The 25,547-nt window shown below is 25.5% G+C and overlaps 1 protein-coding gene across 4 annotated transcripts; it reads left to right on the top strand.

Moving 5' to 3' along the window:
• Positions 1-110: 110 nt before the first annotated feature.
• LOC132930110 (ankyrin-3-like) lies at positions 111-25,207 on the top strand. Of its 4 annotated transcripts, none has more exons than XM_060995782.1 (27): positions 111-539; positions 11,749-11,853; positions 11,917-12,049; positions 12,159-12,322; positions 13,112-13,267; positions 13,441-13,569; positions 13,632-13,829; positions 13,899-14,195; positions 14,260-14,754; positions 15,599-15,739; positions 15,806-15,961; positions 16,048-16,146; positions 16,224-16,421; positions 16,488-16,671; positions 16,885-16,983; positions 18,945-19,079; positions 19,560-19,677; positions 22,044-22,061; positions 22,366-22,590; positions 22,662-23,034; positions 23,095-23,299; positions 23,374-23,563; positions 23,629-24,089; positions 24,163-24,578; positions 24,645-24,765; positions 24,845-24,961; positions 25,019-25,207. In XM_060995782.1, the coding sequence occupies exons 1-27, from the start codon at positions 444-446 to the stop codon at positions 25,081-25,083; spliced, it is 5,094 nt and encodes a 1,697-aa protein (XP_060851765.1). In that variant the 5' UTR covers positions 111-443; the 3' UTR covers positions 25,084-25,207. The 4 variants fall into 4 exon arrangements, with proteins under 4 accessions (XP_060851765.1, XP_060851764.1, XP_060851767.1 ...); XM_060995781.1 differs by lacking the exon at positions 22,044-22,061 and adding an exon at positions 21,200-21,271; XM_060995784.1 differs by lacking the exons at positions 16,885-16,983; positions 22,044-22,061 and adding an exon at positions 21,200-21,271.
• Positions 25,208-25,547: the final 340 nt, after the last annotated feature.

Below are 25,547 nucleotides of genomic sequence, written 5' to 3'. Positions count from 1 at the left end.
CTAAACGATTATAAATATACCAACTGCAACAAATAAATTCCAAAACTGGCGACACTGTTATCGTTTGTTTACTAAAATATTTTACAATCACTAATGGTAAAAAAATTTCCGCGGTCAGTGTCACTACTCGCTAGTTGCTGTCGTAGTGTTGTTAGTGTTGTAGCGTTGCTAGTTGTCTTGATTTTCTTCTCTTCGGCTGTAAAATTGTTTTGCTGATGCATTTTTGTTGTTATTTCATTTGGAATCTCAAATGAAACCTATTTCATAAAAAAAATACGTTATGAATGTGTGCTGGTGCGCGTGATAATTAAATTTAAATGGACTTTTGGTGGTTTGCGGTCATAAATGGATCGACAGTTTAATGATTTAATTGTGAATAAACGATTAAATAGCTTTTTCATCGTGCCCTAAAAGATAAATTTTGATCGTATCAAAAGAAAAATATGCCAGCTGCCGAAAACGGTTCGTTGCATCCAGAAAAGGATATGGATTTGGCTCCAATCATTAATGGTATGGAGACATTACCAAAAACTAAACAGGTAATTTGTTATTTGTTATTGATATTTAATTAAGTATTTAAAATTTGAATAAATTATAGCATAAACATCCAAAAACTACTTACAAATTACAAACATGAATTTAAAAAGCTACCTTAGGTTTAATATGTTAATTTAATGACAAATAATATTGTTTAAATTGTAAGCAATTGTCAAGGTAATTGTTTTCACATACTTGGGTTTGGGTAGTTGGGTATTATAAATTATTAGGTTTTTTTTTTAAATATTACATTATTTTAATAAATACTTAATAGATACCTTTCCTTTTCTATATTTGGATAATAGTTTACTTTGTGTGAACCAGAATTAAATTATTTTGTTGAAAAGTATTAGGATACTATGTAATTATCCAAGTATTTAATCTTATAAATTTGTAGTTCAATTAAATTAAAATATAATTTCTAATCTTATTAGATGAGATTATGTTGGTAAATAGTATTAGTGTACTATTATTTGAAAACAATGTTTATAAATATATTCATACACTAGGTATACTTCTAAGTAATGTATGTAGTAATTATATTTTGGTGAAGTACATACCTATTTACATATAATGACTTCTTATCAGTGTCGGCTTGAGGTAAAAATATACTAATTAAAAATTTGCTTACAGTTTTTAAAGATTTACTACTCAATATCATGTTAGATATTTGATGCCCAAAACAAAAAATACAAGTACCTTGATAACAAAAACTCATTATTGACCAATATTCACTTTCTAATATTTGAATAGAATGTATATAACTAATTTAAAAAAGTGATTACACATATTAGGCTTCAAACATTTCAGTTTTTGCACTAAGTTGTAAATATATATATAAAGAGTACCAATACACCAATTTAACTAGATAAAATATACCTATTAGGTCAGTATATTATTATAATATTAACCTTCCTTATATCAAATTGTCTAGAGCTCAGTCCCAAGAAATTAAAAAAATGCAAAAAATATGTAGGTAGATATTATATAACACAAGGTACATTTCCCCCAAATTAAATATTGTTTTTGTTATTGATTTTCATGTACGAGTATAATAGGTGCTATTCATATTGATTGGCATACTGTATAAAGCTCTATTTTAAAAATAAGATTAATTGCTAATCAGTTTACTATGTTTTTCAAGCATCATAAGGTGCTTAAATTATATTAATATATTATTGATTACGTTTTTCAGCAATTTCAAATTTTCATAAAAATATACTACCCAACTTTATATGCAAGTATAAACATCAAGTCACTAAGCTTATACATTTTTTGTTGCACTGACATAAATAAAATCAATTTGGTTAAAATTTATGAAAAATTAAGATTAACCTTTTAAAAGTATCTATCATCTATTTTCAACTTTTGAATTGTATTGGGTTAGTAATGTATACAACTTCAATGTAAATTTATTCAAACAAATGAGTAAAATAAATAAAAACAATTCTGTAATACCTATATATTACTGCCTAGCAGAATTTAAAATTCATCATATTGTCAAGATATCTACTTAAATAAATGTAGAAAAATTAATCTTCTTAACCTACCTATGAGAAATCATTTTATATTTTAAATAATTTGTCTCATATTTTTATAAGCACTAATTTATTTCAACGAGGTTATTTTAATTGGTAATAAACTAATAAATAATAAAATTATGTAGGTAAATAATTAATAGACAATAGTGTACTTTTCCATCCATTATATGACATTCTACTGTTGGCTATAATAAATAGGGTGTGTATTTTTAAATAAATACATAACTGTGTTGAGTATAATTTCTCAATTCTAATTCTAAATCTAAAAATAAGTTAAATCATTTTTATTTGTACCTACCTAATAGATGATAATACAGTCATGGGCGCCCGCAGGAAATTTATCAGGGAGGGGCATAATGAAATCAAACACCAAAAAATACACTAAAAAAAGTTTATTCTTTGTAAACTACAAAATGTGTTAGAATTATATGAAATCAAATACCAACCTCACACACTAAAGTAAATATATCGATGAAATGTTTATAAATTAAAATAAAAGTTAAAATGTTCAACATTCTATTTGAATTCCAGGGGGGGGGGGCAAATGCCCCGTCTTGCCCCCCCTCCGGGCGCCCATGAATACAGTTACACAGTCAATCTATGGAGGTTATAATAGATATTCTAATATATAATAATTATTAAATGTTTTCTTTGAATTTTAATTTTGAAATAGTTTATAATCATTTTAAAAATTACCAAAAATGCTCATAATTTGCTTCGTAATTAAAACATCAATAAGAACCTCCTATATAGATATTATAAATAAATAATAATCTTACCTTAGACTTAATAATAGGTGAATTCGCTTCAATTTTTAAAATAATAGATCAATATGGATTATTGTGAACGTAAAATTTTCCATTTTCTACGTTTGTATAATGGAGACAACACATACGGATGTTGCGTCCTCTTTAACGTTTCTCTCATGTAAATTTATTATATATATTTTTTTTTTGTAGGGAAGATAATATTATAATTTCTCAGTAGTTTATAGGGGCTTTTTTCGTTCGGTTAAAATTTTATAGCAGTTATGCGATGCGATACAGACGTATCCAATAGGTTGATTCAGCGATCAGACTAGATTTAGACCTATATAAATCGAGATTGGATTTGTAAAATTAGAAAATTCTAAACATTTTATAAAATAGTTGTAATTAACAAAACTAATTCTAAAATATTCATTGAACATTTTAAAATTATGAAATTGTTGTTCACTGCTCAGAAACGATTTTTGAATCCGATACATGTTGCGGTCTAATTTAAAAATAATAATACATTATTATTCTGTGCCGAGCTGACTGAAGTGAAACGAATGATACATTTGTTGGCTGAAGCTTCTTTTGTTTGTTTTGTTTTTATAATAAATTTTAAGTATAATAATAATTAACTATTAATAAATTACCCCATTTACAAAATAATAAATTAGTTTATTTTTATTATATTATACTTGTATAGGTCCATTAGTTTTTAAAATAACTTCCACGTCGGAAGTTAGTTTCACTAATAGAAATTGTGTTCAGGTCAATATGGAAACAATGGAATACTTTTTTTTTTATCGCAAGGACGAATGTTTCTAGTTATTTTATCATTTTCACTGGACCATGACATAATCATCGTAAATAGATATTTCAACGCTATTTTGGGTTGTTTTTGAAGTATTTTTGTATTTTTTTTTTTTAATATTTGGAAGCGACTTTAAATGAAATACAATTTTTATATAATTATATTTAAAATTTTGTATATCCTTTTCCGGTAGGCATGTTAGTGTAATAATTGGTACTATTACTTTAAGTACGATGATTTTCTTTATAATTTTTATGCCACAAGTCTGGTATATAGACTTGTTTTATAGGTAGTCATATATTATATAGTTGTATCTCATTCTCAAATACGAAACCTCTCTACGTACCTTATGAAATAATAATGAGCACCACCATTCTATCGGTTGACGCTAGAACATTGACCTCGAACATTATTTTATGTTATCTATTAAAGTTTTGACTTATTTTGTTTTTGTACTTCCTATCTTTTATGTATATTTGCTACAATTCTTGTACAAATGGTTTATAATCACTTATTTTATTATTACTCAATCGAAAAATAAAATTATTTTTTGTATTTACTGGGTAATTATGTCAAATTAAATATTATTTAATGAAATTAAAATGCTCAAGTGTCTCGCGCGTATATACTCATATTGTGTCATTTAAATATAAAATAACTATACCTATCTTAATATAATAATATTGTCCTAATAATGCACAAATGCACAATTCAAATATTTAGTTTATTTCAGTTGAATGATTAAAATACTCGTTTGATCTTAAAATTACTGGATGTTGTCTTTAAATTTAGTGGCGATAAAAGAAAATGTGCGAAAACCTAGTTTAGCTTTAAGAACAATAAAAATACCAATGAGATGAACCTGAACTAAAGACGTTTTGTATTCTGGATAAACTTAACTGTTAGGTAGAGAAAAAAAAATATTACGGACATCGAGAAACCGGTTATAAAATAACATAGACCATCACAACTAAACTAACGTTAGTCGTTCCTATACTGCGTTAAGTATTATCTGCCCACAAGTATTTTAACAGTAGGTATCCTTGTGTATTATAGGTATTTATCAAATATAATATTTTAGTAGGTGTTTTTAAATTGTTTTAAATTATAAAACTAGCTATTCGATGTTTTAGTGCAGTTTATATTTATTATAATTTGACGGAAGAGTGGAGTAAAAATAATAAAATAATGTAATTTTGTTTATTGACGTCATTGCTTTAAAAAAAAAACATAAAATTGCTTTTTTAAAAATTTAAATTTAAATAGGTAACTAAATAATATATGAAATTATTATTATGTAACATTTTTTTTTGCTCTTACTGGGTGCCTTAACAAACATGTGTAAATTATTCCTACATAATTACCTATTGGAATTATTTATAAATAAATTATTTTTTTTAATTTTGTTGAAATTGTTGTTAAATGGGTGTCAGCGCAATACAATTTTTTCTCTCAGACTCACTCGCAATATACGAGTAGATAAAATGCTCTCGCTTAAAATCGTTTTTTTTTATTATTCTTGGAGTAAAATCACTAAAAATTATTGAGGGTTTGACCCATTATTTTTATACTTATTTATTACCTACCTATGTGAATTTAAATTGGTATAAAAATTTTTTTAATACAACATTTAGACAAATCGATGTATCTTACTTTTAAAAATATTTTAAATAGGTACATATTTTAACAGGCAATTTTACTCGTAGATTACTCGACAATAAAAAAAAAAAATGATTTTGCGTGAACGTGTTTTGTCTATGTTGTATGTTGTCCAGAGAGAGAATACAAATAGTGCATTGGCTACCTCTTATAACTACGTAAATAAGTATTTTATTTAAAATATTTAGATTATAAAGCATATTACTTATTAAGTTTGTAGTTACTATTAAAATATGAAAGATTACCTATGAAATATTTTATTTATTGATTTTTTTTTAAGAATAAATTCACTATTATTATTATAAAAACATTTTTATCGTATATTCATATTGTTAACTGAACTCATAAGGTATAATAATAAATATTTAAAAAAAAGTATTAAGTTCTTTTAATGACATTTTAAATTATATATTTATATCTTAAGTAAATCGTTGAAAATGTATTTTAATTGCCATAAACATTAATTAGTTAGTTTAATAGATAATACATACTAATTAATATATCGTTGATTTAAATAAATAAACAAATTATTAACATTTAAATAATAACGATAAGGTTAACAAAAAATAAAAATATTGTAAATATCGTCATTCTTGGTTGAATGTACCTATGTGATATAATATATCGTTAATTTTAGTTTAAATGGCTTCCTTTTATTATCCCATTTTCTTGAACAATCCTCAGCGTTCAGTAATTTCTATAATATATTAATGAATACATACATAAAAAGGATCCTTCAATTATAGGCATGAAATACCTAACATATCAAAACTTTTTTGGATCGTGTTTTTGTTTGTTGAGCAAGTGCGACGACTTTCATGTCGTTGTATTATAAAGTTTGAATTATTACATTTAGCTTGCAAATTCGCTGTAAACCAATTATTATATGCATTGCAAGCATTAGCATGTATGCTCATTTTTCAGTTCTGTTTTACTCATATGAACTTATCTCTAATTTCTGGTAAGAACGCTGAACGGATTGTGTTAGACTTTAGATTTTTAGTTGTTTTAAATTATTTTTCTTATATTATTTATATACATGTAATTTATTTAACGCTTGATTTTTGAATAATTGATATACTACCTACCTATAATATATATATTATAAAACACGTTGACTATATTCAACTAATAATTTATTTATTGATAAATTAAAATAGTCCGAGTATGTAATACTATTTTAGTTTTGTACCTGTTCTTTGTTGAGTATACCTATTAATTTTTATTATTTACATGTCTTAATTATACACAGTTTTAATCTCTAATCATTATTTGTATTTAGGCGTTTTTATACAGATTTCTTATAATTCAGACTATAAATAAAGATGAAGTTGAAAGAATTTTACGTTTAAAAAATAATCAATGCGTAATAAATTCTTATTATTTCTACCAACCATATTCAGTTGTATACGAAATAGTTGATATTCCTATTTCTTGTATTATTGGATTGTTATTTTTAAGTTTTTGATTAATTAAATAAACAATAATAAATGCTACTTCATTCTTAAGTTGAACACTTGAGTTACGGGTGTGCCAAATGTGCTTGGGCACACCCTTATCGCATATATTTATTATAAATAACGTACTAACGTGCCTATCATTTTAATGTTTGATAATGCATTGCTATAAAAAATAGATGATATTTGTTAATTAAATAACATTAATTGTTGTATGTATCTATTATTTAATTATTTGAATATTTTAAAATGTTTGATATTTGTTTATATTATACTTAAAATTGCAAATTATGCATTTTCGTAATTTAATTACTAAATTACAAATTTTGTAATAATGACAAATTGCATCAATATGTAAATAAATATTTTGAGTTGAGTATAATTTTTAATGACTTTTTTACTGTGATAAACTAATAAATAATTTATTAAATTGTGAGACTTTTAAAGGAGTTTTTGTTTTTTACTTTGTGGGCGAACACAAAAGTACTGTATGTCTGTAGGTATTATACATCTAAACTGTTATAGTTGAAGAACTACAATCGCAGTATCGATTATTTCAATGGTATTGAAAATTATAGTTTATTTTTTTCTGTAGCACGAACAACAATCTATTAATATTTAGTTAATATAACTTATTTTTAAGCTGTCATCTAAAATTACGTTAAACGTTTAAATGTCACACTTTTTAAGGATGCCCTCGAAAGCATTCTTTGAATTTTAAATACGTTTCGTATAACGAATATGATGTGCTATAGGATAAAAAAAAACAATATTTTTGTTTATTCAACTTTGGTAGTATACTGGGGTGAATTAGTTATTTAATAATATATTGTCATAAAAAATACTGATTACCCCCTTTGACCTTAAACATACACCTGGACAGAGCATTGTGTTTGAAGTTATACCAGCTAAAAATATATAGGTATTTTAGTCTCCAATTCGATCAATATAGTCGCTTGTACACGCTATAGTTAAAAGTTAAAACAGCAAACATTATTGGATTTCATTATTATAGTGTAGTAATTATATTATTTTAAGTGGAATAAATAATACTATAAAATAATAGTTATTTTTCACCCAAATTGTATTGTAATATTATAAAAATTAGTGTGTATAGTTATAGATATAGTTGTTTAGGTGGTTAATTCTATTTATTTTAGCATATTTTTTCTTACCAGGAAAAATGTATACTTGTATAGGTCTTAATTCATATTAATTGATTTTAGTTTGTCGAAGTAAATAATAATTATATGAATTAAGAATCTAATTGTATTAAATATATAATAATATTCTTTAGGACAATAATAATATATCTATTAATATCTGATTATTATTTTCAGTATTTATTTAATATGTTTGTAACTATTTAAATAAAATATGTATGACGAAATCATAATGTACATAATTGTATATAATTGATATGTACATATATATAATTACAAAACTTATATATTTTTTTTATAGTTCATCATCAACATCTGCTTGTAATAAATAAAATTATTACATTAATTTAAAAGTATAAACATAATGATTTACGGTCTGTATAATAAAAACATGATGTCATTTAGTCTAAATTGTGATGCGAAACTAATGTCCTCGTTACTTTTGTTTGGGGACGAAATAAATATTAGTATTAATAATACTGTATTAACTAGTATATGATTTATTTTCGTATTATATAGAGATTATTCTCTGAAAAATGTTTAATTATACAACAGCAAAATTTCATTTATAAACTGATAATAAATTAAAACAATTAAAATTAAGTCCGTAATTTTAAATTGGTTTTAAATGTTTTAAATATAGTTAATAAAATAAATGTTTTTATAAGTTAAAATATTTATTTTTTTCACTTATATAATGTAAATTTCATAGAGGGTTCCAAATTGTACTATTTTACATATAGGTAAAATATTAATAATAACTAATAAGGTTATAGTTTTTATTAAGTCGTTAGTGAAGTGCGACTGATTCACATTATATACAATATAGATTACACGAAAAAAAATGTTTGAGAACCTCTGGTGTAGAAATTAACACATAGCTTAATATTTTATTTGTGTGTTTGAACAATATTTTAACGTTTTATTATAGTTGTTTAGATTATATTCTATATAATAGTATAATAATATAATCTTTAAGACTACAATTGTTGAAGTTTGTTTTGACGACATGTACACCTAATTTCTCTTATCATCTTAAATCGTAGCTTAGCATTTATGGTAGGTTGAAATATTGAATACCCAATGACTGAATGACGTATGTACATGTATAAACATTAAATGGCATATGCAATAAAATAATTATTTTTACCATTATTTTAGTTGCTAGGTATATGTTATGATCAAGGATAAAGGGACACCTACACAGTTTATGGAAGCTGAAGGTGTTCTATGTAATAGGCATTCTAGCTAAGAGTATTATATTACAATAAATATTAATTGATGTTTATTATTTTAAATATATTATTATTATTATTCAAATTGTGTTATATCATATTGTTTAATTTATTTTAAACTTATGCAGCGTTGAACTTCAACGTAGATTTTTTTATTTTTTATTTTCATACGCGTTAAAACGGAGAATAAAAGTCCAGTTTATTTAGGTCAATGGATGCATCCACGACCAGCTCAATAGTTCTCTACGCGTGTAGTATCCTGATAGCCAACCCCTGTGTACTTATAAAATGTGGAAAACGATTATAATCAACCTTTTTCTTTTATCGGATGAAATTAATTAGTAAAATTTAAATTACAATGTTAATAATTTAGTCCTAAAGAAATGTTTATCAATTGACTTTTTAAATATATATATACATATTAAAGAAATAGCTACATCGTTTTGAAAAATGTATTATTTTTTTAGTATGGGGCTCGCATTTTAATTGCTTTTTATTGTTTAGTTAACACGTCATAACAAAATGATATTAGTTCATTCGATTTAATTGAATTGTATTTATCTACCTAACGTAAATGGCTTTAAAATGAATGTTTAGTGAAATTCAATTTCCATTTGCTAGTAATTTCTGTAAATTCGGATGTAATTCCTAATTTAATATTATAAACAAGTGATATCAAATCTAATTTTAAAATAGATTTCTGTATATGTTCGTAAATGCCAGTTCTCCGGATATTACAAGTGTTTTTTTCGATTATGTATTAATCAGGAAGGACGCATTGACTAAATTAAAGTATATAAGATGAGCCTATAGAGTATAGACAGAGGTATAGGCGTTACTGTTAAAATATATTGGCAGGGATACAAAAATGTGTCGTTTTGAGAATTTTTTATACATAAGCTAGTAGTAATTTATTATTTTTTTATAGATATAAACTATGTACCTATCTTAAATCAATTTGTTATTTATAGAAAAAAGTAAAAGATATTAGACATAATAGTGTTTGACAATTGTTTTTATTTTTCAACGTAAAATTAAATAGGTAGTATTTTTTATTGTTGCATGTGTGCAATTGTGTTAGTACGTAACACACGCATGTGTCATCTCACTTGTCTAATTGCCTGTTGTCTTTACAGACGTATGACCTAGCAAATTTGCATTCAGCAAGTTACACTAAAATAGATATAGATTATCCATAGACGTTTCTACTCCCTGGTTAATATATTAAGTTTTTCATCATTTTTTATATTAATTTATTTTTAAATTATGTTTTTGTGTAAATTCTTTAATATATATAAGTATATAACATATATAACAGTTTGAGACGTTTAAGTTAAACTTTTAAAGTTGTTGATGCTATTGAATAGGGTGTAGACCTGGCGCGCCCTACCCACAGCCCGCGGGACGAATCCAGTCCGTAAAAGTATTCCAACTTTCTAATTTTTCTAAATTTTTATAGGTATAAATATAAATAAAAATCATAATTTAAAAAATTTTATTATAAAAAGCTTTTGAAAATTACAAATTATCACTGAAAACACAGTATCAATTTTGCGATTTTTTATTTTGAAACATTTTAATAATTAAAATTTAATTTATTATTTTTTGCAAACAAGAAATTTGAACCTACAGTTTCTAATGACGATAACAAATTAGCGACTAGTGTGGAAATATTCAGTACTTTAAACACACGCAATTAGTCATAAATTCGATAAGTGAACAAAAATAATATTATCTATTGTATATTTTATCAAAATCAACAAAATCTACAAAATCAACAAAATAAAACCGTGAAGTAAATACATCCCGCAGTAAAAATACAAATTTGGAATGTGGCCCGTAAATTAAAAAAGGTTGGGCAACTAATAGTTATATAATTTAAACTATCTTAAACTTTATATTAATTATTAAGTTATTGATTTTTTAATTAATATTTTTTAAATTTAATTCTTTTGTAATATTATTAAATTTAATGGAATATTTATTTGCATGTATAAAATAGCCAAACATATTTAGAATTCTCCCATAATATTGATTGAAATAAATATGAAGCTGTAGCTCTCTAAAATTTAGAGTCTAAATCATCAATGTATTATTATTGACATATAAATCATAGCAAAATTACTATTTATTAAATAATTTATTTGTTTTATATTTAATATTTATTAATGCAATCAGAGTAAAATTAACGGGTTAAAAACACATACGAGTATATGTGGTAAAATATTACATGGTCAGGTCATATCATTTATTATTATTCATTTACCACACTTTCTACAGAAAAAACAAAAACATTTGATATTTACTTCGTATTGACTTGATGATGATGATGAAATGGTTTGAAAGAGGGGGGGTTGGCAGAGTTTTGAGGGTCTAAGTCCCCCTTTCTTTCCTTATTATTGCTAATGGTTGGTCATTGAATTATATTAAATCATTTTGTTGAACTAAGTTTACTTGAACTAGTTGAACTAAATAAGTAATAGTTGTTCAACTCATTAGAGATATGTATTTTATCAATGAAAAAACATACATATTATATTTAACAATACATTATTGTTAACTTATATAATAATTTTTAATTTAAATGTTCTAGGCGGATCCTGCTACTTCATATTTAAGAGCTGCAAGATCAGGAAATTTAGAAAAAGTTTTACAATTACTTGAAAGTACTGGTGTTGACGTAAATACTGCAAATGCTGTAAGTATTTTTTTTTTCAAGATTAGTTTTTATGTATTATATTTTTGTATATGTTGAATACAGAATGGACTCAATGCACTCCATTTAGCTGCAAAAGATGGTCATGTAGATATAGTAAAATGTTTATTACAAAGAGGATGTTCCGTAAATTCAGTAACCAAAAAAGGAAATTCTGCACTTCATATTGCATCATTAGGTAAGTATATACTAATTAAAACTTAATTATCTAAATCTATAAATTATAATATAATATTAGTATGCATATAGCTAGAGAAATTTCTAATTAATTTAAATTATAATTTTAGCTGGCCAAGAAGAAATTGTTAAAGTGTTAGTAGAAAATAATGCATCTATAAATATACAATCGCATAGTGGTTTCACACCACTTTATATGGCTGCACAAGAAAATCATTGTAGCATTGTTGAATTACTTTTGCGAAATGGTGCTAATCAACTTTTAGTAACTGAGGTGAAATATATTAAAATTTATATTATATAAATAATAATTTTAGATTTATTTTAGACAAAATTAAATGACATTCATAAATAAATAGTAGGTAGAACCAGGTTGATTGTGTTCAAGGTTCCTATTAACAATTGGACCCATTTAACAATTTACTCTTGTTAGTGTTATGAATAATAAATTATATATAGTTATCCAGAAAATATAGGCTAAATGTTCTTAATTGGACTTTTTAGTGATTGGACCATGAAAGTTTTGTTTAATAATTGTGGTTTCACGTGTTAAGTATAAAATATATTGTATTTAGTTCCTTTATCCAAGGTTACTAAAATAGTGTGTTGTTTTAATGAAATAACAAGAGATAGTTACATAAGAACTTTTTTTTTTAATATATGAGTGAGAGTGTCAACTACTTGTCGTTTATAAGTACCCTAAACAGCTGAGTATATTCAAGAACAGCTGTGTTTACTAAATACTTGAAATAGACTAATTTTATTGTATTCAGTTATTGTTACTGGCATATTTATTTTTAATGTATGAACTAGTATTGAAACCCTGGGTGAAAATCAAAGTAAAAATTAATAATAATAATATGAAAAATTAATAATTATTGAGTGATGTTTAAATATTTTGTAGTTGCTACTCAATAATTAAAATAGTTATCAAGTAACAATAACACTTGAGCATTTTACTTTTTTTAAAAGTAAAATGTAAAAATTTAGTACTTTTACAACCCTATACATTAATATTTAGTTCATTCAAGTACAAACATATTTAAATTAATTTTTTTTTTAGGATGGATTTTCACCATTAGCAGTATCTATGCAACAAGGCCATGATAAAGTTGTTGCTATATTATTAGAAAATGATACTAAAGGCAAAGTAAGATTACCTGCACTTCATATAGCGGCTAAGAAGGATGATACTAAGGCCACTAGCTTATTACTACAGGTCTTGACAAACTTATTAAGTATTTTTGTAATAGTGTTTATTTTAATATTTGTAAAATAGATTTTATTTGCTAACTACATTAATATTTTATCATTTGTGGTTAAAGTCTGTTTAAGTAATTTTATATTATATTTTAATGAAATTATTAAACATAAATTAAATATGTGTTTTAGAATGATCATAATCCTGATGTCACTTCTAAAAGTGGCTTTACTCCATTACACATAGCAGCACACTATGGTAATAACAATGTTGCTTCTATGCTGGTTCAAAAAGGGGCAGATGTAAATTTTACTGCTAAAGTATGAATTATATTTCACACTTTTTTTGTTTAAAAAAATAATAGTAATATTTTTATAAATAGCATAATATAACACCATTACATGTAGCTGCTAAATGGGGAAAATTAAATATGGTTGATTTGCTAATACAATTGGGTGCTAATATTGAAGCTAAGACTCGAGATGGACTTACTCCTTTACATTGTGCAGCAAGGTCTGGACATGATCATGTTATTGAACGTTTATTACAAACTAACACTCCTAGAACATTAAAAACAAAGGTAGGTACTATTTATTTATTTATTAAAATTGTATGTAATAAGTAATTACTTTCATTCATTATTTTTTAGAATGGTTTAGCCCCTTTACACATGGCAGCTCAAGGCGATCATGTGGATGCGGCTAAAGTACTTTTAACTTACAAAGTCCCTGTGGATGATGTCACTGTTGATTATCTAACCAGTTTACATGTAGCAGCTCATTGTGGGCATGTAAAAGTGGCAAAAACACTGTTAGATCATCACGCTGATCCAGATGCTAGAGCATTAAATGGTTTTACGCCACTTCATATAGCTTGCAAAAAGAATAGAATTAAAGTCGTTGAACTTTTGCTAAAACATGGAGCATCTATTGAAGCAACAACAGAAGTATGTATTTTTGTAATAAAGCTATTTTGTATTTAATATTTACTATAAATATTTTTATTTTTAGTCTGGCTTAACACCATTACATGTTGCCAGTTTTATGGGCTGTATGAATATTGCCCTTGTTTTAGTCAGTCATGGTGCTTACCCAGATGCTAGTACAGTTCGTGGAGAAAGTCCTTTGCATTTGGCTGCTAGAGCTAATCAGTCTGATCTTGTGAGAGTCTTGGTACGTTCTGGAGCAACAGTGGATTCTAAAGCAAGACATGGCCAAACACCACTTCATGTTGCATGTAGACTTGGCCATACTCAGATTGTTACATTACTCCTTCAACATGGTGCTTCAGTAGACACTACAACTACCGATTTGTACACACCTTTACATATAGCAGCTAAAGAAGGACATGATGAAGTGGCAACTGCTTTATTAGAAAGTGGAAGTTCTTTAGTGTTGACTACTAAAAAAGGGTTTACACCTCTTCATTTAGCTGCTAAATATGGGAACATTACAGTGGCTAGTATGCTTTTAGAAAAAGGGGCCCCAGTTAATTCTCAAGGCAGAGTAAGTATAATATTTTAATACTTTTAACTCAAAATGAATAATGATTTTGAAAATATAATTCATTATTAAAATAACAATTTAACCTCAAATAATTTTGGTTATTTTATTATTATTTAAAAAATATTAATCTTAGAAAATTATTATATTATTATATTTTATGCAATTATATGCAATGGTTTATTGTTAAATCAAATATTTTGATAAATCCTTACCAGTGACCTATTCAATGAATTTAATTTTAAACTTTATAAAGGAACAATTTTCTAAGTTTTTAAATATATAAATGAGAGTAATCTGAGCTTTATTTGGATTTGTTATTCAAAAATTAATGATAAAGTATATTCAAAAGGTAACTTTATGTTAAAATAATTACACATTAAACAAAAGATTCTCTATTAATTATATTGTTTTAAATAAGAAAATTTTAAGTTATTTTGTTAAAATATCAGTCTTTAAAAAATGAAAATGAATTGTCTTGTGTAGACAATTAACAATTTCTGGTTTGAAAGTTATAATGTAGTAATACAAAACAGTTCTGCATAGAATTGAAAAAATCAAAAATACTTAACTTTTATGTTATATCTGCCTTTATTAAATTTTTAATCCATTTTTTAACCTTTAAACAATGAGTTATATAACATTATAAGAATAATATAGTATAGAAACATTTTTAATTGGTTAAGAGTGAAACTTTAACTAATAAACAAATTGTTTTTATTTCCTTTAATACAATAATTTTATATTAAATATATTATATAAATACACAATTTATTTGATTATTTAAAAATGGTATTATAAAATAGTTCTCTCTAGATAATTAGATTATATTTTATTTGTAAATTAGAATGGCGTTACACCGTTACATGTGGCTAGTCACTATAACCACCAAGATACAGTATTCTTACTTCTTGATAATGGAGCATCGCCACACATGGCAGCTAAAAATGGTTACACACCGTTGCATATAGCTGCTAAGAAGAATCAGGTAACTATTGCACTGTAGTATAATTTTTGTGTGGTGGAGCATATCTGTATAACACTTGTATTCCAGTTGGATGTTGCTACTACACTGTTGATGAACAAGTCAGATGCGAATGCTGAGTCTAAAGCTGGGTTTAGTCCGTTACACCTCAGTGCACAGGAAGGTCATGAGCAAATGTCTGAACTGTTATTGGAACACAAGTCTGAAATCAACCTACAGTCAAAGGTATCGTATGACTGATGATTGTATCATTAGATAATCAATTTTTTTTATTTTTTATTTATTAATCATAATTATGTTTGTCATTGAAGAATGGTTTGACACCTTTACATCTTTGTGCTCAAGAAGATAAAGTTAATGTTGCAAGTTTATTAGTTGATAATAATGCAAATATTAATGCAACAACTAAAGTAAGAAAACCAAATTTATTTTTTTTGATTCAATTTTTTTTTTATAAAAGCCTTGATTTGTTGATTCAATTTTTTAGACTGGATTTACACCTTTACATGTAGCTAGTCATTACGGTCAACTCAACATGGTTAGATTTCTTTTAGATAAAGGTGCAGAGGTAGATGTTCAAACATCATCTGGTTATACAGCTCTTCACCAGGCTGCTCAACAAGGCCATACAGTTGTCATTACACTATTACTTCAGAGCAAAGCATCTCCAAATATTCAAAACACGGTAAAATTAGTTGTATGTTAAATTATTTCTTTAAGAGTGATTAAAAATTTGGATTTTATGTTATAGCAAGGACAAACACCATTAAACATAGCTCACAGATTAGGATATATCAGTGTTGTAGAAACATTAAAAGTAGTTTCTGAAACAACTATAACCACTACAACCACTAGCACTATTGAAGAAAAATACAAGGTTATAGCTCCTGAATCAATGCAAGAAACATTTATGTCCGATTCTGAAGATGAAGGAGGTAACATAAAATTCTTGTTTAGTAGAAAATATTAAAGCTTTGAACTAACTAAATATTGAATATTTTGTTTTTACTAACTGCATTTGTAAAATTAAATGGTGGGATGTTTTAAGAACACATCAGGTTATAAAGTGGAGCTTTTCTTGGGTAGTTTGCTTATTGGGTTAATTACTATCATTATTATTATTTTTTTGGGACACGTATCTGAGACAGGTGGTGATGATGTCTTGTCGGTGATCATGAACGATTACGGCAAGCCGGCACATGCGCAACATATTTATCTTCCATACTATCAAGGTCGAAACGTACTACGTAAGTTGTAATAAAAGAAAACAATGAGAGATAGGAAAATACGTTTTCACGCTATTTTATGTTTTGCTTGGTGTTACCAGTGTTAACAATGCATTGCTTACATATTTGCTTATATTAGCTTCATATAAATTTAATTTAAATCATAATAAATAATATTAATTGACGATAAATATTCTATTAATTACATTTAATTTAGAACTTATTTATATTGTTTTTTTAATTCTTTATATATACATACATATATATATATAATAATGACTACACCTTTTTTTTAAATAGTATTAAAAATCAATTCATGTAAACATTCTATTAAAATTATAAAACAAGGGCCTTTTAACAGTTTTTTTTAGTATATTGACAAACAAATATAGGTACCGTCATTAAATGTTTATTGTGATTTGTGTTCATTTTATAAACGATTCAGGGTGTGTGCATATAATACAAAAATGTTTAATGACATTATATTGTGGATGTTTAAAATTATTGTTTGCATTAGGTGTTTGTATAGTGAACAATACCTTTACCATGGACTGTGACTAAAACATTTTACTTACAAAGTGTTCGCATGTTAAAATTTTGCTATATTATTTTCAAGAGGCATTATGTTTTAAATTAAAATATCTTGTACATATTCTTATAAGATTTAATTATATTATGAATGTTATATTTTATATACATTTTGTTAGTACTATTTTATTCTACTGATACCTTAGTAATTTTGTTTATGCATCGATACAATTATTTAAGAATAAACATACTATTATTGATGGTTTACATCTATACATTACAAATAATAATTTAAAATAATGTTAAATTATAATTCTTACAAGGCGAGATGATATTAATTGCAATTTAACATATTTCCTTATTAAAAAATTCTAACAGTGTAATTATTTACTGTAACTATTTTTAATGATTTATTTTAATGTTTATGTCTGTTGCCTAAATGGCTAAATGCCTATTATTATTTGGTAAAATAATAAATTAATAAAGAAGCTTAAAATCAATTTAAATTTAGATTATTACTATATTAAGTACATGAAAAGTTAAAACTATTAAGTCAGTAATTTTCAAAACATTAAATTTTTTTTTTTTTTTGCAATCATCTGACTGCTAGATTTAGTTGTTATATTTTTATTATTATTGTCACTTATATTTTTTTAAATTTAATCTTTAAAAAGATAATATAGCCTATATATTTATTATTATTATTATAATTGTTAACACTACATTTTCAAGGAATTATTTAATTAAATTCAATATATTTTTAAGGTATAATAATTGGAGATTATTATTAGATTTCATATGGACCAGCAATATTTAGTAAAGTTGATATAATTTTTTTTTTTACAAAATTTAACAAATGTTAGCAACTTATAGCAATAAATACTTTTTAAGTTTTATTAATTATTTATATATTAATATTATAATATATTGTTTAAATTTATAATTTTTGAAATGAAAATAGGTAATTTTTATACATATTCATCCAAATATCATAATACTAAGTATCAAAAAAATATACTCTGAAAAATAATCTTAAAATTTATTATTTTGATAGTTGATAAGATTGTTCCAATAACTGAAATTATGAATTTTTTTTATACATTTTTTATTAAATGACCTTATTAATAAAATAATAACTTGTTTTACTAGATAAAATATTATACTGAACAAATAAATATTGCGCTCATAGTTTTATTAATTACAATATGTAGTGTTGGTTTATATTTTATTGTTTGTCTTTATTCTTGGAATGTTTCATGTGTAATATGTTTATATTATTTTATTAAGGATTTAAGTGAACAATATGAATGTTAAATATTTTTAACAATATATAATACAAATAATACATTTTTTTTTATAGATGTATGTTTTATATTTAATTTTTTATAATATAAACTTATGTTTTTATATGATATATGATGTATTATATTAATAGAGGAATTGATTTTTAATAGATGAAGATCCGATGTTGAATGATCAACACCAATATCGCTATATGACGGTGGATGATATGAAATCATTAGGAGATGATTCATTAAAAATAGATGTTACAAGAGATGAAAAAACAGATTTAGTTAATGATTCAGCCAGTAAGTTTTGTTTGGATTAAATTTTTCTTTAAATTTATGTACGTTAGTGTTCAAAAGTGTCTCATTTAACACCCTGAAAAATATTTTTTTGTAAATTCACAATGGCTACAATTTTTAATTTTTAAACTTATCAAAATTATACAGTATTTCAATGAAATTTAATTTATTATATTTTTATTAACCATAAAATCTTAATATTAAATAGCTTAAGAAGATTATTTATCTTTATATTGACATAAGCTATAATAATATTACAGCTTTGCATTGGACCAGAATGCTACAGAATATGATTTTAGAATCTAATATCTATCTCTATATTCTATTTGTAATTTTTCCTAAAGAACTTTATTAAGTTAATTACAATCACTGACTGATTAATAAATAATAATTAAATTTCATTTATGTAAATCTTAATTTATTTGATTAACTACTTTTTACATTCTATAATAATTTTATTGATGTATGTGTTTATATGAACAGTTGCCAACGAGTATGTAAGTAATACACATTATGTTTCACCCCAGTATTCACCCAACCCCTCTGGAGTTTCTTTACTATCTGACAACATTGACATCTGCCGTTCGCCTGTAAATATTGGGTAAGTTTTATATGTTGAAAAATATAGAATAATAAGGCTTAATAAAGTGTTAAGGATATGTAATATTATATTAATATAATGATATTGGATATTGTCTTCATATATATTTATGCGTGGAAATGCTTTTCCATTAATTTTAATTAAAAATTGTCTTTTATCTTTTGTATAAAGCTTATTAGTTATTTCACTGGACTTTGCACCTATGGTTAATTTTACGGCATTATTTGAGCACTGAGCACAACAGTATAGTATTTAAGTTAAATTAAGATGAAATCATTTATAAGTTATATATATATATATATATATATATATTATGTAGTTTTGGTTCTAATTTAAAAAAATATGTATTTTTTAAGTATGTACATTTGAAGTATTATTTAGTTTATTATACATAATATATAAAAGATAATGTTATTCATCTTGAAAATTAAAAATTAAAAATTAAAACATTTTTATGATAATGTAATTGCCATAAACTAAAGTAAAAACTGGGGAAAACGCTTTGCTGTATAGTACTTTTTGAGTGTACCTTGTCATTGAATTGATAAATTATTGCATACAAAAATTATTCTGAGTGGAGATGATATGTCAGCATATATTACTTAGCATATTATGAAAATTTCACTGTGTATAAAATAATATGATAGTTTAAGAAATGAAATGATCCAAATTTCTTCGATTAATAATTTTGAATAACAAAATAGGTTAATTTTTGACAAAGGATAGATTATTTTTCTATGTTTGAATATTTAACTTTTTTTATTTTTTAATTACCAGTAATAAAAACTTATGAAGAATTTTGTATTAAATGTTCAATGATCTTATCAAATAAATGTTATCATACATAAAAAAGGAAAAATTAAAATAATTTGAAAAATCCAAATATTTTTAAATAGTTCAAAAATATTATTTTTGAGTTACATAAAAATAAAATAAATCTAAAACTGATTCTATGTAGAAATTTCTGTTTTTCCACTTTGAACTTTCAAAGTAACAACTCGTATACTTTTTTAGCAGAAATAACCCTCTAAGTTAACAACACATCATCATAAAACCCCAATACATTCATTTCACTCAGACTTTAAAATTTAGTATTTTAGTCAATATTTATATTAATTGTGAAATATTTCAATTTATAAAAGTAGGATCAAAACAATATTTTAGGATTTTAAATTAAAAATTGCATTATTGTGTTGCTGTTAAATTGTAATTTAATTAATTTTATCACACACATTATACTTAAAAGCCAACTTAATAATCTCAAGATTTAAAATATATAATTATTATTATTTTAAAACAAATAAATAAGTGTAATAAGTATAATATTATGACAAATTATGTAAAATACATTACTTATTTTTAAGGCATGACATTTTGTTTAAAAGTAGCTTAATAATAATATCTACCTATTTAATTATTTATGTACTATAACTATTATATGTTAATTTGTGTATGAGAATGCATTATTATTTATATGCATCTTGTGCATTGGAGAAAACCCATTTGCATTTTATACCGACAGGTTGGATAGACTTGAAAGATCGTTGGCAATGCTCGGGCCTCGTGGAAATACTACTGGAATGTGGCGCGAAAGGTAGACTGAGTGAATGTTATTGAATGAAACACAACAAACACTAACTTAATAAATATTTTTAATCTTTTATTTTTTTCTTACTTATTTTTCATTAATGCTCTACTTATATTTTGTTTTTTAATTATATTTATTTTAAATTTCTAACACTATTTTGCTGTGCTCTTAATGCCATACTATAGGTGTGCGTGCTATGAATAATTTAATCCATTGTTTTTTGCTGTTTTATAGTTATGTACCAATTTATTTTATATTAACACAAATATTTAAACACACATTTTTAGTATTGATGTTTCATTTTTTTTTTGTTGATTATATTTTCACATTAAGGTTAGGAATTTTGAATGGAGGTGTACTGATTTATTTGTTAATTTCAATATATTACCTTAACACCACTGCATGAGTAGATTCTATAATAATTTAATTTAGATTAACTATAAGTTAAGTATTAATTATAATTTTTATCATTATAATTACTCTTATGTTTAATTGGTTTAAATATATTATAATTGTGTTAAACAATTCTAAAATATTAATTTTTTATCATTGATTATACTATCTAATTAATCAATCATAATTAGGTGTATACTATAATATTGACTAATAAGTTATGCTAAGATACATTGTATAAGTTAAAGTTTATTTATAAACTATTTTTTGTAAATAAAATTGAATTTTGAAATTTATCTGTTTATAAGACAATGTAAATAACAGCACTAATTTTAAATTTTGTGTTTTTTTAATTATAATTTGAACGGCATTGGCATTTGTACAGAAAAAGCCGTTGGAAAAAGTAAGTTTAACATAGTACATAATTAATATGTACTCTATAGATAGAGTTTGTGTATTTTATCATTAAATCAGTATTTGGTAGAATATTATTATAATACAAACAATTTCTTTAAAATATTACTGACATTTTTAATTTTTGATTTTTTAGCATGTTTGAACCATTTAGGGCATGAGTTGATTGTAGGATATACCTAATCGTACTGACTTTAATTAGCACATCATTTTTTCATTTTCTAGTGCACTGTTTTATTTAGTTTTGTGTATTAATTTTTAAGGTGATATTAATTGTTTATTTTGTTTTTTAGTTTCTTAGTTAGTTTTTTGGTGGATGCCCGCGGAGGAGCAATGCGAGGATGCAGACAATCCGGTGTTAGAGTGATTATTCCACCACGAAAGGCTCCAAGTCCTATGCGAGTTACATGTCGATATTTGCGGAGAGACAAAATGGTCAACCCACCACCCTTGATGGAAGGAGAAGCATTAGCCAGTAGAATACTCGAACTTGGTCCAGCTGGAGCCAAATTTTTGGGGTATTTAAGTTATAATTTTTAATTTTAATTTTTTAACATTGTAATATTGTTTTAATTTTAATTTTTTAAAGACCTGTTATCATTGAAGTACCTCATTTTGCGTCATTGCGAGGAAGAGAAAGAGAGCTAGTGGTATTAAGATCAGAAAATGGTACGACATGGAAGGAACATAGTTTGGAAGCTAACGAAGAAGCTGTGCAAGAAGTACTCAATGATAGCTTTGAAGGAGAAGAACTCAGACAGATTGAAGACCTTAGAACTAGTCGCATTGAACGAATATTGACATTAGATTTTCCTCAATATTTTGCTATTGTTTCAAGATTACGTCAAGAAATACATCCTGTTGGTCCGGAAGGTGGAGTTATGTCTTCTACCGTTGTACCACAGGTGCAAGCATTATTTCCAGCCAATGCATTAACAAAACGTATAAAAGTTGGCTTACAAGTAAGAACAATTTGTAATTCCTTATGTTCTTGGTGTACATTTTTTATTAAAATATTCTAGGCTCAACCTATTCCTGTTGAATTGGTAGCGAAATTATTTGGCAACCGTGTCGCAGTGTCTCCTGTTGTAACCATCGAACCTCGCAGAAGAAAGTTTCATAAAGCTATTACTCTGACTATTCCTCTGCCACAAGCAACTACTAAAGGAATGATAAACCAATATTCAGGCGATGCTCCTACATTGCGATTGCTTTGCAGTATGTCAGGTTAGTAATCATCTATTTTGTTATATTCTCTAGCTGATTGGATTTAAACCTAATATTTCATACTATATATACAGGTGGTCAGTCTAAAGCCCAGTGGGATGATGTTACTGGAGGAACACCATTGACTTTTGTCAAGGACTGCGTAACTTTTACGACTACTTTATCTGCAAGGTTTTGGCTGATAGACTGTAGAAACGTTAGTCAAGTCAAAAACATTGCAACACAACTTTTTATTGAAGCTAATTATGTTCCATTCATGGCAAAGTAAATAATTTAATAAAAAAACATATTTAATTGCTTATTTTATTTATTTTATCTTTATATGTTAGGTTTGTAGTGTTTGCTAAAAGAACAGATGTTATGGAAGCACGTCTTAGAGTATTTTGCATGACAGACGATAAAGAAGAAAAAACATTAGAAAATCAAGAGCACTTTGTTGAAGTAGCCAAAAGCAGAGATGTTGAAGTGCTACAAAACAAAAATGTATTTGTGGAGTTTGCTGGTAATTTATTACCTATATTTAAAACTGGCGAACAACTAGAATTAAATTTCACTGCTTTCCGTGAAAATCGTCTACCATTTACTGTTCGCATACGGGACCTGGAGGATACTAATGTCGCACGAATTCTGTTTATGCGTGAGCCCAAAGTAAATCGAGGTGATCCCGCACAAACACCTTTATGTGTATTGAACGTGACCATTCCTGAAGATATTGTTAATGTAACAACCAAATCTGAATCAGATCTATTAAGCCTTGATCGAAGTTACAATTTTTATGATAATGGTTTTGGTATGTTACTTAACTTTTTTTGTACTACTCACTTATAATACCTTTATTTATAATAATAATTGTTATTCCACAGAACAAGTTGATACAATACGTAGAGCTGATATTCGTTTGTCAGATATTTCAAACATGCTGGGTGATAATTGGCCGTCTTTAGCAGCTGAACTAGGGATTCTTCAATCAGACATCAGTATTATCCAATCAGAATACCCAGGTAACACCCAACGACAGGCTATGGTCATGCTTAAGTTGTGGTTACAAACATTTGGACAACAAGCAACTGGGAATTCGCTAGAAAAGGCATTGCGAACAATCAATCGTGAAGATATAGTGAATTTGTGTATACACAATATTGAGATTGTAACTGATGATATGGAAAAAGCAGTAGCAAAAGTACAATTAGATCAGTCTGGATTTGATTCTCTAAAAGAGGAATTAGGACCATCCAGAGATGGATCTCTTGGTCGAAAAACTTCTCTTTCTAATCATAAGGTGTTTAATATTAATTGCTTAATATATTTGTTTTTGAATGAACTAATAATAATATTTTGTCTATAGAAAGTCAAACAAGTAGAATCAAATAATATTAGTCAACCCATAAATGTTGATGAGGAGTTAATAAGTGCTCTAAACAAACAGATGGTAGTTGATAAGATTGTGGATAAACCCAAAATACTAGGTAAGTTGTTGAACAATTTATTAATTGATATTATTATTATTATTTTTCTTCACATTTTAACATTCTAAATGCTTAATAGATGATAAGTATGCTGCGGAAGTTAAAGAATATGATTCAAAGACATCTAATGGTGTATCATTCAAAGTAAACACACCTCCACCAAGCCCAACTGAGCAATCTGACAAAACTGATAAAAGTAAGCTTAATATAAAATTTTTTAAAGCACAGTGAATTATTTTAAATATTTTTATAGGCAAAGCTGCTTCAAATAGTTATGACAGTAATGTTTCTGAAGTAGTTGATGAGAACATTCTTTAACATGTGGACTATCAAGTAATTAGATAATTTATGTCCACTCATTAGGATCGCATAACAAAAATGTTAGCTAATATTATGAGTTATTATTACTCGTGAATTAATCTTTTTTTGCTAATGCACAAGATTTAAAAAAAAAAAAAAATTAATGCTGATTGTTTTTTCTTTTCTTTATTTTTGTAGAAAACTATTTAACTATATTCTAACCAAGCTTAACTGCTTAATTATGTTTGTATCAAGTGCCAACTTGATTTATAAAATGGTTAAGTTATTTTTCTTTTCTTTTTTGAAATTAGACCTATATGTATTTATCTAAGTATTGTACTTGCGTTGTTTAAATTGTACTACTGGTTCGTGACCTTTTTTTACATCCTAATTTGTTGTTATTATTTTTACCTATAAGATTATTTAATTTAATTTAATTAATTTTTGTTTTTTTTCTTGTCCATTTTTCATTTGTATACAAA

Source organism: Rhopalosiphum padi, chromosome 4 (genome assembly GCF_020882245.1).
Source record: "Rhopalosiphum padi isolate XX-2018 chromosome 4, ASM2088224v1, whole genome shotgun sequence".
Classification (NCBI taxonomy): Eukaryota; Metazoa; Arthropoda; class Insecta; order Hemiptera; family Aphididae; genus Rhopalosiphum; species Rhopalosiphum padi.
The sequence above is the reverse complement of the archived record's forward strand: the minus strand, read 5'-3'. Positions and strand labels throughout refer to the sequence as shown.

Coding starts and splice junctions, on each gene's coding strand:
- LOC132930110 (XM_060995781.1), top strand. CDS start 444: ATGCCAGCTGCCGAAAACGGTTCGTTGCATCCAGAAAAGGATATGGAT. Junction 13,830..13,898: donor CTAGAACATTAAAAACAAAG/GTAGGTACTATT, acceptor ATTATTTTTTAG/AATGGTTTAGCCCCTTTACA. Junction 14,196..14,259: donor CTATTGAAGCAACAACAGAA/GTATGTATTTTT, acceptor TTTTATTTTTAG/TCTGGCTTAACACCATTACA.